Raw genomic sequence first — 13008 nt, 5'->3', positions numbered from 1 at the left:
AACACCCGACCTCATGTTATTGTCTTCACATTGTGTAACTCGGCATTGCATGATATCAGTTTCAGCTTTTAACTGACAATTTGCTCTCGAATGTGCCATGAAAGAGAGTCAGAAATGTTCCCTCACTGCTCCAAACTGCAACAACAACACAGCAACTAAATGCTTTCTGTGCAGGATCATCACCAGCTGATTTAAGACAGTGGTGGAATGAACTGCAACCGGGTGGAAAGTAAGAAATCGGCCTAAAACTGGAATGTTTTAGAAAACTGTTGTAAACACATTTAAGTATTTCAGTGCATATTTTTTTCTTTGCGAAATTCCACAGTAAGAATTGTGCTTTGTTGAACCAGTTTGTCTCCATTTAACAGCTCAGATCACAAAATACCAGCTGCTACTGCTGGATTGTGGACTTTAAGTGCAAGTTTGTCGTTATTGTAGGTGCTTTATAAAACAACTCTAACAACCTGACATTGCCAACAAACAGCACACACACACAGGATTGATTTGTTTTACCAAAGGAAACTTGCTTCCATCAAAGAAAGAGCCCGCTCCCCCTCCCTGGTAATTTTAAGCACCACAGCACCGCTCTCCATTAGCATCCAGCATCCGGGCTGATCGGTCAAATAAAGCAACAAAGCGTAAAGTGAACCAATGTCAGAGAAGACAGCCGAAGACAAGCTCATGACAGAATGTGAGACTTTTCTTGGCTGTTTTTAATCTGTCAAAACCTGCTGTGATGTTTTTACGAGCTCAGAGCCATCATTTAACGCAGGCATGTTGAGCGAGGAGTGGTGTCCTGCCAACAAAGTTTATCCTTTTTGACACGCAGTTATGTTTTTCGTCGCCTACGCTAGTTTGCTAATTTGTTGACTCTATGTCACCAATGTCTATGCCACTCTATCAGGGCCATATTGAGGGCAAATGTGAAACAGAGATTGTGTGTCTTTGGCACTCTAATGGTACCCTGCAAATGTGGTGTCAAGGATAATTGCAATAAGGTGGTGAACTCCATCAGACGGTAATCTGGGAGAGGGCACGGGTCACGTACTGAACTGAAGCAGAAACAGATAGAAAACATACATGCAGAGATCCTGCCATCAACAGCTTTAGCTCCTTTCACACATGCACGGCAACCTGGAAATGATCTAGACATCACCCGGAGGAGCTGCGTGTGAGAATGCAAATGTTTGAATCAGTTGATTCGAACATTAAACTGACTTCACTCTGCGAGCTCCCTCGTACAAAGTCTGTGCAATGTCCCATTGAGCCCATGTGTGAATAGAGACGCTCATTGAGCGAGCATTCACAGCGTGTCGATGACGTCTCCATCACGGCTGACGTCAAAATAGTAAGGAAACAAACATCAGAGGGTGATGAAGAAGTAGGGTCGTTTACACGGAACTGGGAACTTCTGTCTGTAAGGGCCGACGCACTAATTCAAAGAACGGCAGGAGACTTTATGACCGAATTATGATCTCTAGTAGGTGAAAACAACAGACAAAAGGAAACTCTGGACATGTGTGGACCAACTGTCCGGAGTTTATATGCAAACACTGCTTTAGGAAGAGCTTCTGTACTTTAAGAGATGCAGAAATTAGAACAACGACATTCCACATCATATGGACTGAGTGACCAGGTGGACAGGAACGATTGGGCAAGAGAGACAGATGGAGAAACGAGACCTGCTGTATTTCTACTGTACGAGTAATTGGACGCGTGGTTATTATGTACACTGCTTTCTAAAATAAACATGCTCACTACTAATGAAGAGTTGGTGGAGGTTTGACAAGGAGGATAACAATCATTATAAGTCTGTGATTCTTATTATTATGCAACATGCAAACATCTCACTTTTGCATTTTCCACCCACTAGATTTACACCACCATCACCAGCGACTAGACTCCAGGGGACTCATCTCCTATCGTCTAACTTTACGCCTAACCACATAAATATTGTGCTCTCTTACTGAAACACACACCTCAGGGACCAGACACATGTTACCACAACTGTGAGTTCACTTATTAGCTCAACTGCTTCTGTTTCTTTTGTGATACGCAGAGAGAAGTCCACAGATAAAGAGAGTGCTGACTGTGGGAGGGAGGAGCAGAAAGACAATAAGGATGCTGGAATGGTTGTCATCCGTCAGAGGCGTCCCTCAGCACTGTCCTGTGTCTACTCAGTGTCTGCTCATGACATCAGCGCAGGAGAAACTAATCTGTCGCCCATGAGAAGGCCCTGGCCTCGATACCAGATCAGCTGAAGTGAAACACATCAAGCTGCTGACACTCCACTGTTTCTCCCTGGGAAAAAAAATGAAGCCATCACTCACGACACAACCCGGCAAAATTACAAACTCACAGCCTTCTGCAGAACTTTCTCTCTTTTGCCTCAGTGTGTCTGCTTCTGTCTTTGTGAGATGCAAAAACAAAAAGCCTGTTTAATCTTAATATTATTACTGCTGCATCATAAAACCATCTGAACGTTGTACTTAATGTGCAGAGATATTGATTAAATCAGGCAGGCAGATCTGTTTCATTGACATATTGGATTTGCAGAAATCGTCATTTAAATTGGCGCTTTGTGCGGTGGGCCGGCCTCAGGCAGCAGACAGAGTGACTAATAACTGAGAAGTTCAGTCTGACTGACTAATGATAGACAAGTCGCTGGTTTCAATCCTGGCAACAGTCGGAGGGTGAATTCCAGTTATGTGCAGACTTTAGCCGGCCGGTTAGTAATTAACTCTTCACAAAGCCATTCCCCCAGAACAGTGAGCGTACAGTCAGTGCTCAGCGACTGTAAATACGCACAGCATGTCTGTCAAGCTTCGCGAACTATAGAGAAACACAAGATGGAGAACATGCAGGAACCCATCTGCCACCTTATAACACGATTGTGTGTTAATGAATTAATATTTTATGGAGACAAAGGTGTCGTTGAGTCAAATAAGGGCAGAGGCAGGAAAGACACGTCTGCTGAATTGTGCTTCGTGGACGTTTAAAAACACACAGCAATTATGCAAATGATGAAATGTTTGGTGTTTCATTCAGGCATATGTAATGTGTTAAAAAGGAAAAATGGTGACAAATTTCTACAAGACTAATTACTTGGCGTAGGAGACAAGAGAGGCTTTTAAATCACTACAGATCTTAAGTAATTAACTCGCCGCTATCATTAAGCTATGATCGCTGATATGAGACAAGTCAGTATGCTTTATAGAAGCTTATTGTAAATGCTTGGTTTAATCGTGTATTCATGATTTATCTCTCGTAATAAAGACGGAGATCTTAATATGAGAGACATTGCGAAACAAAGAAGAGATACTGGGGAGAGGTCGGGGAAAGTCACCATCGTATCTCAAACATCGATTCACTCTCCATATCTGCCTCACACATGAGGCTTTCAGGTGTTTGTCAATAAGTTGCGCTGCGTCTCAGATTACAATCCAAATCATCAAATGCCAGTTATATCTGATACCTCGGCTGCACCAGGCTACAAACATGATGACATTCTGCCTGAGCAGGAGGAGATGAAGCACATCATCAACATGGCAGACTGAGCTTCTTATTGAGTCGCAGGGGAGCGACATCAGTGCATCAGTCTTTCAAAGTTCATGCATTGGTTTCAAATGAGAAAACAAAAAGGACAGTTGTCTGTCGGAGAGTATAAAGTCTCTACTCTATGTTGTGTACTTGATCCGTTTAAGAAGATAATGCTTGTTTGTTTGCACTCACAATCTTTACACATATTTTATCTCACTGATTTGTTGTGGAAATGTTTTTAAAATAACTCGCCCGACACCGTCCGCAGGAAAAGCCCATTTGTCTGTGGAGCTCGAATCGAAACTAAGTCGCCTGATGCAAATAGGAAATCTTTACGGGGTGACACACCATCCCTTCTGGGTTCTCGTCATCTCGGGGGGATCTCGGTGTCCTTTGCCCCAGATCTGCACATCAATACACAACACCACTGTGGCAGGTAATTATCATGCGATGGCCTCTTGCTTTAAGTAAAGCTAACGGCTGTTGCTGGAGCAGCCCATGTGTCTATGACCCCTCCCCCCCCCCCCCCCACACACACACCACTGCTCTCCAGATGGATGACGAGTGTGATAAAGTTTGAAATGAAGAAGTGGATCAGTGGAGTCCATCCTCTCTTTCGACAGTTCTGACCTAAAGCCCGTCCGAGTTGTAAATCATAGCGAAGTCTTTAGGTGAACAATCAACGTGGGACACGAGACGTCTCATACGTCTCGTTTACACTCCAGCTGTCAACGAGTGAAACGTTTGTTTCTCAAAGGAAGAAGAAATTGTTTACGTATTCGACGTTGAAGTACTAACATCATCCAACATGGCAGGACCTCTTGGCATCACGCTTTAACGCACCGGGCCGTCGTGAAGTACTTCAAGTATATTCTGATGCTGATACTTTAAGTAAACGATCGCAGTACCTCTTCCACCTCACTGCAACACTCCTGTGTATATATATAGTTTGTTTCACACACAATCAGCGATATTTCCATCAGTGATGTTCATTACTTAAGCAGTTAAATGGAATATGAAGTGCAACAGCATCATGACTAATCACTGCTGTTGATCATCTTTGGCACTAAGTGTATGATGAAGATGTTTTTATCTATTAACAGAGAATTATAACCTCCTTTACAAATCAATGATGTAAATGTCACTGCTGATAAATAGAGTTAACAGTGTCTCCCATTTTCCCTGATGCCAGATTTGCACCAACACCCCACGTGTTTGTTCAGCGGTTGTTGAAAGGATCTGATGCTCGTACCGTTGTGCTCACACTTCACCATCTGCACCATGTGAAGCCTATAGGCTGCTTACAGCCCGACTTCCTGCCAAAAGTGACGGCTGTAGCTTTTGATTTGTGTAATTAACACTAAAGCCAGTCTGATGTCGGGCGTCTGATGACAGCCTCTAATGAAACACATTGTGTCTGTTTCTTCCTGCCGTTGATCAGAACAAAGACCTGTTAAGGCTTTCTTTGCTAATATCTTGGAAGTGTGGCTGTCACTCCTCTTAAGGCTTCACGTCGGCAGTCAGGTTCTCTCTGTTCATGCCAGCACTCATTTAAAACCCTTCAGGTACATTTAAGCGTTGGCTTCAAAGTGTGAAGAGAACAACCTGTACCAGCGACAGCGCTGGAGGAAAGACGGAGATTAATCATCAGAAATGAGGAAGAAGAGAGAGAGATCAAAAGAGAGAAAATCCCACTGATGTGGAACATTAGGGCTATCCTCTGTGATTACCGCTGCATGTGGCATGAGAGTGGTGTAGCGACAGACCACCCAGAGACACAGATGAAGTCTAAGTGATGGGAGGACGTCACCACGTAGCAGGCGCTAACTCTCAAGCCTTCAAAAATAAATTAAATAAAATCAGCTTTTCCCTCTGAGGCAAAGAGCCATAAACAAACTTTAACAGCTGCATCTGAAGCCTCTTTGCTGTGGTGTGGTGCCACCCCGCCTGTCTCCCCTCTAATATGTATCCTTCCACTTGACAACATAAACAAGTTGTCAATTAGCAGCCTGTTTGTGCAAACGTTTACAGCTTTAATTCACCCGGGGTGTGGCTGGCTGAAACTGCGTGGTGCACTGACTCAGGCCGGAGGGAAAAGCGCGGATGATGGATAAAGAGTTTGTTCTTTTCAAGACTGTAATTGAACTTCGCGCAAGCATCTGTGTGTGTGTGTTTGTGTGTATGAGTGTGAAAGATTTGAGCTAAGTTTAGTTGTGAACCGCTGATCGGCTTTGTGGATTGGAAGTTCATTAACATGTCAGGCGCTTTGATCCTCTGATAAAGTCGAGGGGGACGGGACAACAAACACGAGGGCTGATGAAGATATAACGCTTGTTCAACTTGTGCAGGACAGAGAGAGAGAAGTTAGAAAGATCTAATGAACAACAGACAGAAGCACAGAGAGGGGGAAAGGCTTGAAGCGAGGAGGCCATTACCCAGCCTGCAGAGACGCAGAGAGCCAGTCGCAGCGAGATAACAGAAACTTCCAGAGGCTGAGATATCTGGAAAGAGACCATCTGTCTCTTCTTCACTCACCGTCAGTGGAGCAGCCGGTGGACCCGTCGCTGGAGCAGTAACGCATCTCGATCCTCTGCCTGCCCACTTCCAGCAGGTTGGGATCCGGGATGCGAGCTTTGCAGGTGTAGCGGAAACGCTGCTCATAGTGCCCGCCGTTGTCGGAGATGTTGACGGGCGTCCAGGGAGTCCAGGGCGTGGTCTTCTTCAGGTCAGGACACGGGAGCGTGTTGCACGACTGGTACTCCTGCGATCACAGGGAAAACATTTAGCGGCAGGTAATTAAATCATTAACATCAACATGCTGCTGATTACAAAGCTCCAGTGTTTCCCCTGCCGTTGTTTCAGCTTCGACTTCATATAAACAAATTATTTTATCTGTTCAAATCTTAATTCAAGTTATATTGAAGAACCTTTAATAAAGGTTTGACAGTTATCAGTGTCGAGTGCAACGCCTGGTTCAAATATATGTTTTTAAGAATGAATCAGATGTAATAGGTAACATAACATTTGATGAAGTGATTGAAACATTACAGTAACTAGTAATCTGTAACCTTCACACATTTAACACAGACTGTTCTTCATGGCGAGCACGTTTAGCCGGCAGGTGGAACTGACTCGTCTTGCGCCAGGAGAGATGATTACAAATCATTAAAGCAATAATTAAACATGACAAGCTCAGACAGAAATATGTGGTGCATTTCTCAGAAATAACAAAGGACAGGACAATGGCTTCTGATATTCTCAGCAGTGACTGAAATTAAACAGACTTTCATCGTCACTTATCTTTGAAAGCCTCTTAATTCTGTTTACTGGACTGTGTGCTGCTCATACACACACACACACACACACACCTTAAAAATCAACCAAGCAATGTTTGCACAGGCCGCATATTAAAGCTGAACTTCTAATAAATCCATCTGCTGATGAAATCTGCTCAAGAAAGGATCTTACATATTATTAGTTAACCACGGTAGTTCAAGTTTCAAGTTCAAGTTTTATTTGTCATACGTAGGTTAACACAGGGTCAACGGTATAATGAGATGTGTTCGAGAGAGACAGCATGTCAGCTCAGTATTTAAGAAAATACAATAAAATATATAAAAACTATAGTTTAGTACTATATAGAATTCAAGTTAAAACAATAATAACAAAAAACGTATGTACATATATGAAAAAAAGGTGGGTTGTGCAGTACAATAAATAAAAAAGTATTTATTTATATTTATTTAGTGGTAACAAAGGTTATGCATGTCAGCGAGGTTACTTCCCCGCTGAGCTTCTATCTGAGTCCGACTACAAAGCGCCTCCTTCATGTTCTGATCTGTTGGGACACAATGTGTTTGTTTTACTGCCGCAAATATTCCCGATCTGTTCATCTGCACTTCTTAATGATACCGCACACTTTTCTAATGTAAAGCAAATCATTTAGCCCTGAACCCCACTCTGAGAATCACAGCTGAACATAACAAACAGAGAATGACATTCATCAGGTTGATAAGCGAGGGGAAAGGATGGAGTAGAGGAGGGGCGATGGAGAAGTTGATAGAGAAAGCAAAAGAAAAAGCAGTAATGGCAACTCTCCGTCTGCATCTCGGCTTTGAGAGCCTGCACAGTAAAAATGAAAAACACAGCACTGCCGCTCCAACAGTATGATATGTGAGTCTCATTCAGAAGTGCCATAAGTATATATCTTGCCTCTGCTACTCTCGGTCCACTTTTTATTAGGACTAAAAGAATCTTCTTCCCGTGTGCTATATGTGATGATAGGATTCAGGAGGATAATAGGAGCGTAATAGGCAGTTCAGACGGCGTCTGTGCCCAGCTAAATAAATAAGATGGTGACATGTCTGGAGAAAATGAAACTGCAGGAGAGAAGGTGAGACGGCTGCCATTTTCCCCACCACCTGTTTATTTATGCTGAATAGGTCTTGAGTGACTGCCAGACCTTGACAAAATAAGATGAGAGTTTCTTTCTGCACATCCGTCAGCCTGTCGCACGGAGGAGAGCAGCGCTGTACATTGTACAGTATGCAGGTCCATCCTTGCGTCTTAGTCGCTCTATCTTTACATTTATTTCCCCTTCTTTTTCACACACTGTCGATAACATGCTTTGTGTCAGCTGTGCTTCTCCCTCTTCTCGTTTCTGCTCCCTCTGCTTCATCTCGTCTCCTCCTCTACCTCGCTTCGCCTGCCTCTCTTCCCCTGTGGGCCAAGGTTAAAAACACAGGGAGGATTTAGATTCTGTTAGGGCCCCGTGATGAATGAGGGTGTCACCACCACCATCACACTTCCTGCCTCTCTCCATCTAGCGCAGTAATCATCTCCAGACATTAATATTTAACATCGTCACGCGCTGCACACTGGCCCACAATCCGTGATTATCAGCCAATAACAAAAAAGCAAGAAGAAAAGAGTTCACCTCAGCGCCTCGCGACAAAAAAAGCAACACATGGCATGAATGCGGGCGGGGGGGGGTGTTTGTGGGTGTTTGTTGTGTGAGTTGTTGATGGTGGCCAAACACAGTAAATATTTAATGAGGCTTGTCTGGTAAGCGTTTCTTCCTGCACCCTCTGAGGATTATTGTCGATGCAGAGGGCTAAGGAGATAATTACTGGGTTTAAAGCATAACCTCATTCAAGGTCTCCGAAGGCTTCCACATCATCTACAGTTAGAGGATCTGCAGCGTACAGCCAGGTGGTCGCTCAGTCTTCTGGATGTGCAACACAAATGAAAAGCTCTGCGGCTTGTTGAGAGGAACAACCTCGTTATACAATCCATACACAGCAGCTTCAATATTTTCAAAGTAGACCGAATTATTCACACATTTCACTTTTATTTTGACGGTTTCATTTCACTTCACTTCTGGTTCACTGATTTCAGTCACCTGTGGTCTTCAATTTGCAAAGCAAAATTGAAAAATGGAAATGATACCAAACCAACTTTGTTCCACTTGATTTTCAATGTTCATGGACGCTGATGGATTATAATTTAGTATACGGACTGTTTTCATATCAGGGGTCCCAATTGATTTATATTTTTTCAAATTGTTGCTAGATACGTTTACTCTTCAGGCCTCAATTAATCAATCGAGGTATTGTTTGATTGAGCTGCATCGAACAGAACCAGCTGATGGGAAGAGGAGAACGTACAACTCCTAAGTAATATTCCACATATTTATGTGGAAGAGAAAAAGCATTTGTTAAAGACTGTGTGTTTGAGGAAAGTATTTGTGAGAATGGCCAGTTTGTTGATTTGTATTTTGAAAATACAATAAAGATGATTTGTATTATTATTATTATTATTATTAATAATAATAATTATAGTAATAATAGTAAAAAATAGTAATAACGGTAATAATAATAGTAATAATAATGATAATAATAATAATTAATGTAATAATAGTAATAGTAGTAATAATAATAATGAATGTAATAATAATAATAGTATTAATAATAACAATAATAATAATAGTAATGATGATAATAATAATAATAATAATAGTAATATGATAATAATAAAATAATAGTAATAATAACAATAATAATAATAATTAATGTAATAATAATAAAAATAATAATAGTAATGATAATAATAGCAATAATAATAGTACTGATGAAAATAATAATAATAATAATAAATAATAATAATAGAAATATAGTAATAATAATAATAATAATAATAATAATAATAGTAAAAGTAGTAATAATAATATTAGTAAAAATAGGAATAGTAGTATTAATAATAATATTAGTAAAAGTAGCAATAGTATTATTAATAATAATTTAAGTAATAATAATACTAATACTAGTAAAAATACTAGTAAAATACTAGTAATATTAATAATAGCAATAATAATAGTAATGCTAATAATAATAATAATAGTAATAATAATAATGGCAATAGTAATAGTAAAAATAGTAATAACAGCAATAATAATAATTAAAGTAATAATAACAATAATAATAATGGTAATAGTAGTAATAATAATAGTAGTAATAATACTAGTAATAATAATAGTAAAAATAGTAATAGTAATAATAATAATAATAATAATGATAATAACAATAATAAATTGGGATGTGAGAGCATGACATAATTCCATAAAGATATGGTTGTGGTCTCCAGTACCACCTGGGGGTCCATGATATGAAAAAAGGTCGAAGGCCTCCGCTGTGGACCATTTCCAATAACAAATGTTGAAGTGCTTATTGTCTTTTCCTGCAATAAAAGAGGCTTCTTACAGCAGGTACGCATGTGAATACAAAATCTGCCATTATAACAAAAACAGTCTGCTTCGCTTTATGAGTGCACATTTTTATAACACGTTTTGAATAATGCATTAAAAATGAACCAGAGGATGTGAAATAAGCTCGGCCCATAAAATCCCATAAAGACAGAACACATATACACCCACCTGCACATAACTCCATTCAAATGACGGTGAGCAGGTCATCGCAGGCATACATTACATGTCGGCCATGAACAAACCGAAGCAGCCGTGCTGTATTTGAATTTAACTTTGATTCACTGCTCAAAATGAGCTGTTTAAATGTGTCATCTTGTTCTTTCCACTTGATAAGGTGAGCTAATAAAACAATGCGAGAAACAACAAAAACAAAATAGAGGAAACATTCCCGGAACTCTTCCCTCAGACTATCACGTTTCAATTTCAGTTAAATTAACCGAAAGTGAAAACATGGCGGAGAGCAGTCGAACGTGACAAGTGGCATGTGGAACACAAAATTGGATTCAATTAGTCCGCTGATTTCGACTCACACACCCACGCCTACCGCCCCACCCCTCCAGGTGAGAGGAGTGAGATGCGTTATGGGTAAATGGAGAGGAGAGATTTATGCTGCGCAGCACCTTTAACAGGCAGCTGCTCGGAGACGGCGGCGCCGTAATGTGTTTGTGGCTGGAGCTCAGGGAGAGCTGGGTGGGAGGACGCCTGATAGCATCTTTACTGCCTCACACAAACAAGCTGCCTGGTTGGTCAGCATGGACGTGGTGCTGGGGCTGTGTGTGTGCATGACTGAGTGCATGACTGCAGAGTGAAAGTTTGACTTTACTGGCACTTTGGCACTCATTTGTGTGTGTGTAAAGTGCGTGTTTATAAGTTTATGCATGGCTGAGTTGTGGATTCAGGCAGCTCCTATCTCATTCTCTCTCCATCCACAGACTTTACGGTGTTATTGGCTGAGGGGATACAAGTTTCAGAGGAAGAAGGGCAGAAAAATAAAGAGAGTGAGAGGGTGTCATAATAGTGTCTGAGTTCTGGGGAAGTATAAGCCCTTAGCCTCTCCTTATTTTTACTGACGAATGTATGAATGTGGAGTGGAGGGTGAAATACATTGTATATCTTTACTTCTGTTTGGAGGGCAGAGAGAGAGAGTGTGTGTGTGTGTGTGTGTGTGTGTGTGTGTGTGTGTGTGTGTGTGTGTGTGTGTGTGTGTGTGTGTGTGTGTGTGTGTGTGTGTGTAGGTACAAAAGGCTCTCTGTGGTGTCCGGCCAGCTGTAGGAGGTGAATAATAAGGAGTCGTGCCTCTCCAGCCTTCACCCATCACTACACTCATTATACTTCTTATTGGGCTGGGAGAGCTGTGACGGTGTAAGAGAGCGTGAACACACTTACAGCCGTAACGTTTAATAAATGGTCCAGATGTGAGATATGAAAGTGTCTAATCCTCTCCCGCGCCTACATCTTTATCTTCAGTGGTCGAGTCAACGCAGACGGAGACCTAATGTTCCTCAAGTCTCCATGACACATCAGTTCAATTAGCCGCGCCAACCAAAACACACTGTCAAACTCTGACGTCTCTCGTCTGACTCCATAATGAAGCCTGCTGTCGGACAGGAGCAGGCCTCCTGGCTGCACACCGATGCACACACGCACACACACACCAACACTGGAAAATACAGAAACACACAAGTGTGTTCACACGTCAGTCTGCCTACACAAACCCCGGGTACTTAACTTTCACTTCTCAGTCTAGCTGCAGGAGCGGCAGGTAAATAGAGCAGCTCTGTGTCATTAAGCGGCTCGATGCGTCTCCAGTTCTGCATGGCCCATATTTGACTTATTTAACTCTGAGAGGGAAGAGTCAAGATGTGCAGTTCAGCTGAGTATAACGGTCCTTTCTGATCCTTGGATGTGAGAGCTTTTTGATGTACTTTGGTGTATAAAGAAGGAAATCTTCTTAAAGCCCATCTGAAGTCTTCTTTCCTCTAATACGATTAAATAGAGAATGTGAACAAAGTAAAAGTCTCCTCGCAATATATCGAAGAATCAGCAGCTGATGTATGTGTTGCTCTCTCAGGTTCTGCCCTCAGTGCTGAGATTACAAGCAGAGATGTTTGAGTTGCTCACAGTCAGCAGTCCAGCGGATGGAGGACGCGTGTGAACGCAAAAGTTATTCAGTCTCCTCTGAAAACGGGAAAAGAAACAGATTAACGGGTAACTTAAATATTGAACTATTTCCCCATGTTGTTGTGTCTGAGTGAATGATGGGGACAAACATCCAGTGTAAGTTGAGTGAGAGCGCTGCAGCCGAACACGGGAATCCTTCGGGCAATTCAAACGTTAACGTACGTCCAACTAAACGTGTTGTTTCTGCCACTGACAGGCTCAGATTATTTATATAAGTGTTTTATAAGGTTGTATTTCTCTGTAGAGTCCTTTCCATATTGTTGTCAGTGGCAAAAACAAACAGTTTTATTGCACGTACGTGGACGAAGTTTACTCCGGTGCAGCATTCTGACTCAGTACTGGACCAATTTCACAAATTGCCGCAGTCACTTAGACACAAAAACACAGGAAAATAAGGTCCAGGCTGAAAAATACAGAAGTTATCCTTTAACGTACCGCTCGTATGTAAAACACAGCAGGAATGACGAGAACAATTGGGAAAAACCCGATAATGTCAACGTGGAATTTCGGCCAGAAAACACAGT

The 13008-nt window shown here is 41.6% G+C and overlaps 1 protein-coding gene across 3 annotated transcripts in view; it reads right to left on the bottom strand.

The window, feature by feature from the left end:
- sema5a (sema domain, seven thrombospondin repeats (type 1 and type 1-like), transmembrane domain (TM) and short cytoplasmic domain, (semaphorin) 5A) overlaps positions 1-13008 on the bottom strand; it is a 115342-nt gene that overhangs the window by 17758 nt on the left and 84576 nt on the right. For all 3 annotated transcript variants that reach the window (XR_003834222.1, XR_003834223.1, XM_029457956.1), the window contains one exon: positions 6076-6301. Coding sequence is in view for 1 of the 3 variants with exons in the window: in XM_029457956.1 (XP_029313816.1) it covers positions 6076-6301 (226 nt within the window). In the remaining 2 variants the exon portion in view is untranslated. The remainder of the gene's footprint in view (positions 1-6075; positions 6302-13008) is intronic.

Source organism: Cottoperca gobio, chromosome 20 (assembly GCF_900634415.1).
Source record: "Cottoperca gobio chromosome 20, fCotGob3.1, whole genome shotgun sequence".
Classification (NCBI taxonomy): Eukaryota; Metazoa; Chordata; class Actinopteri; order Perciformes; family Bovichtidae; genus Cottoperca; species Cottoperca gobio.
This window is presented reverse-complemented; position numbering and strand designations above follow the sequence as displayed.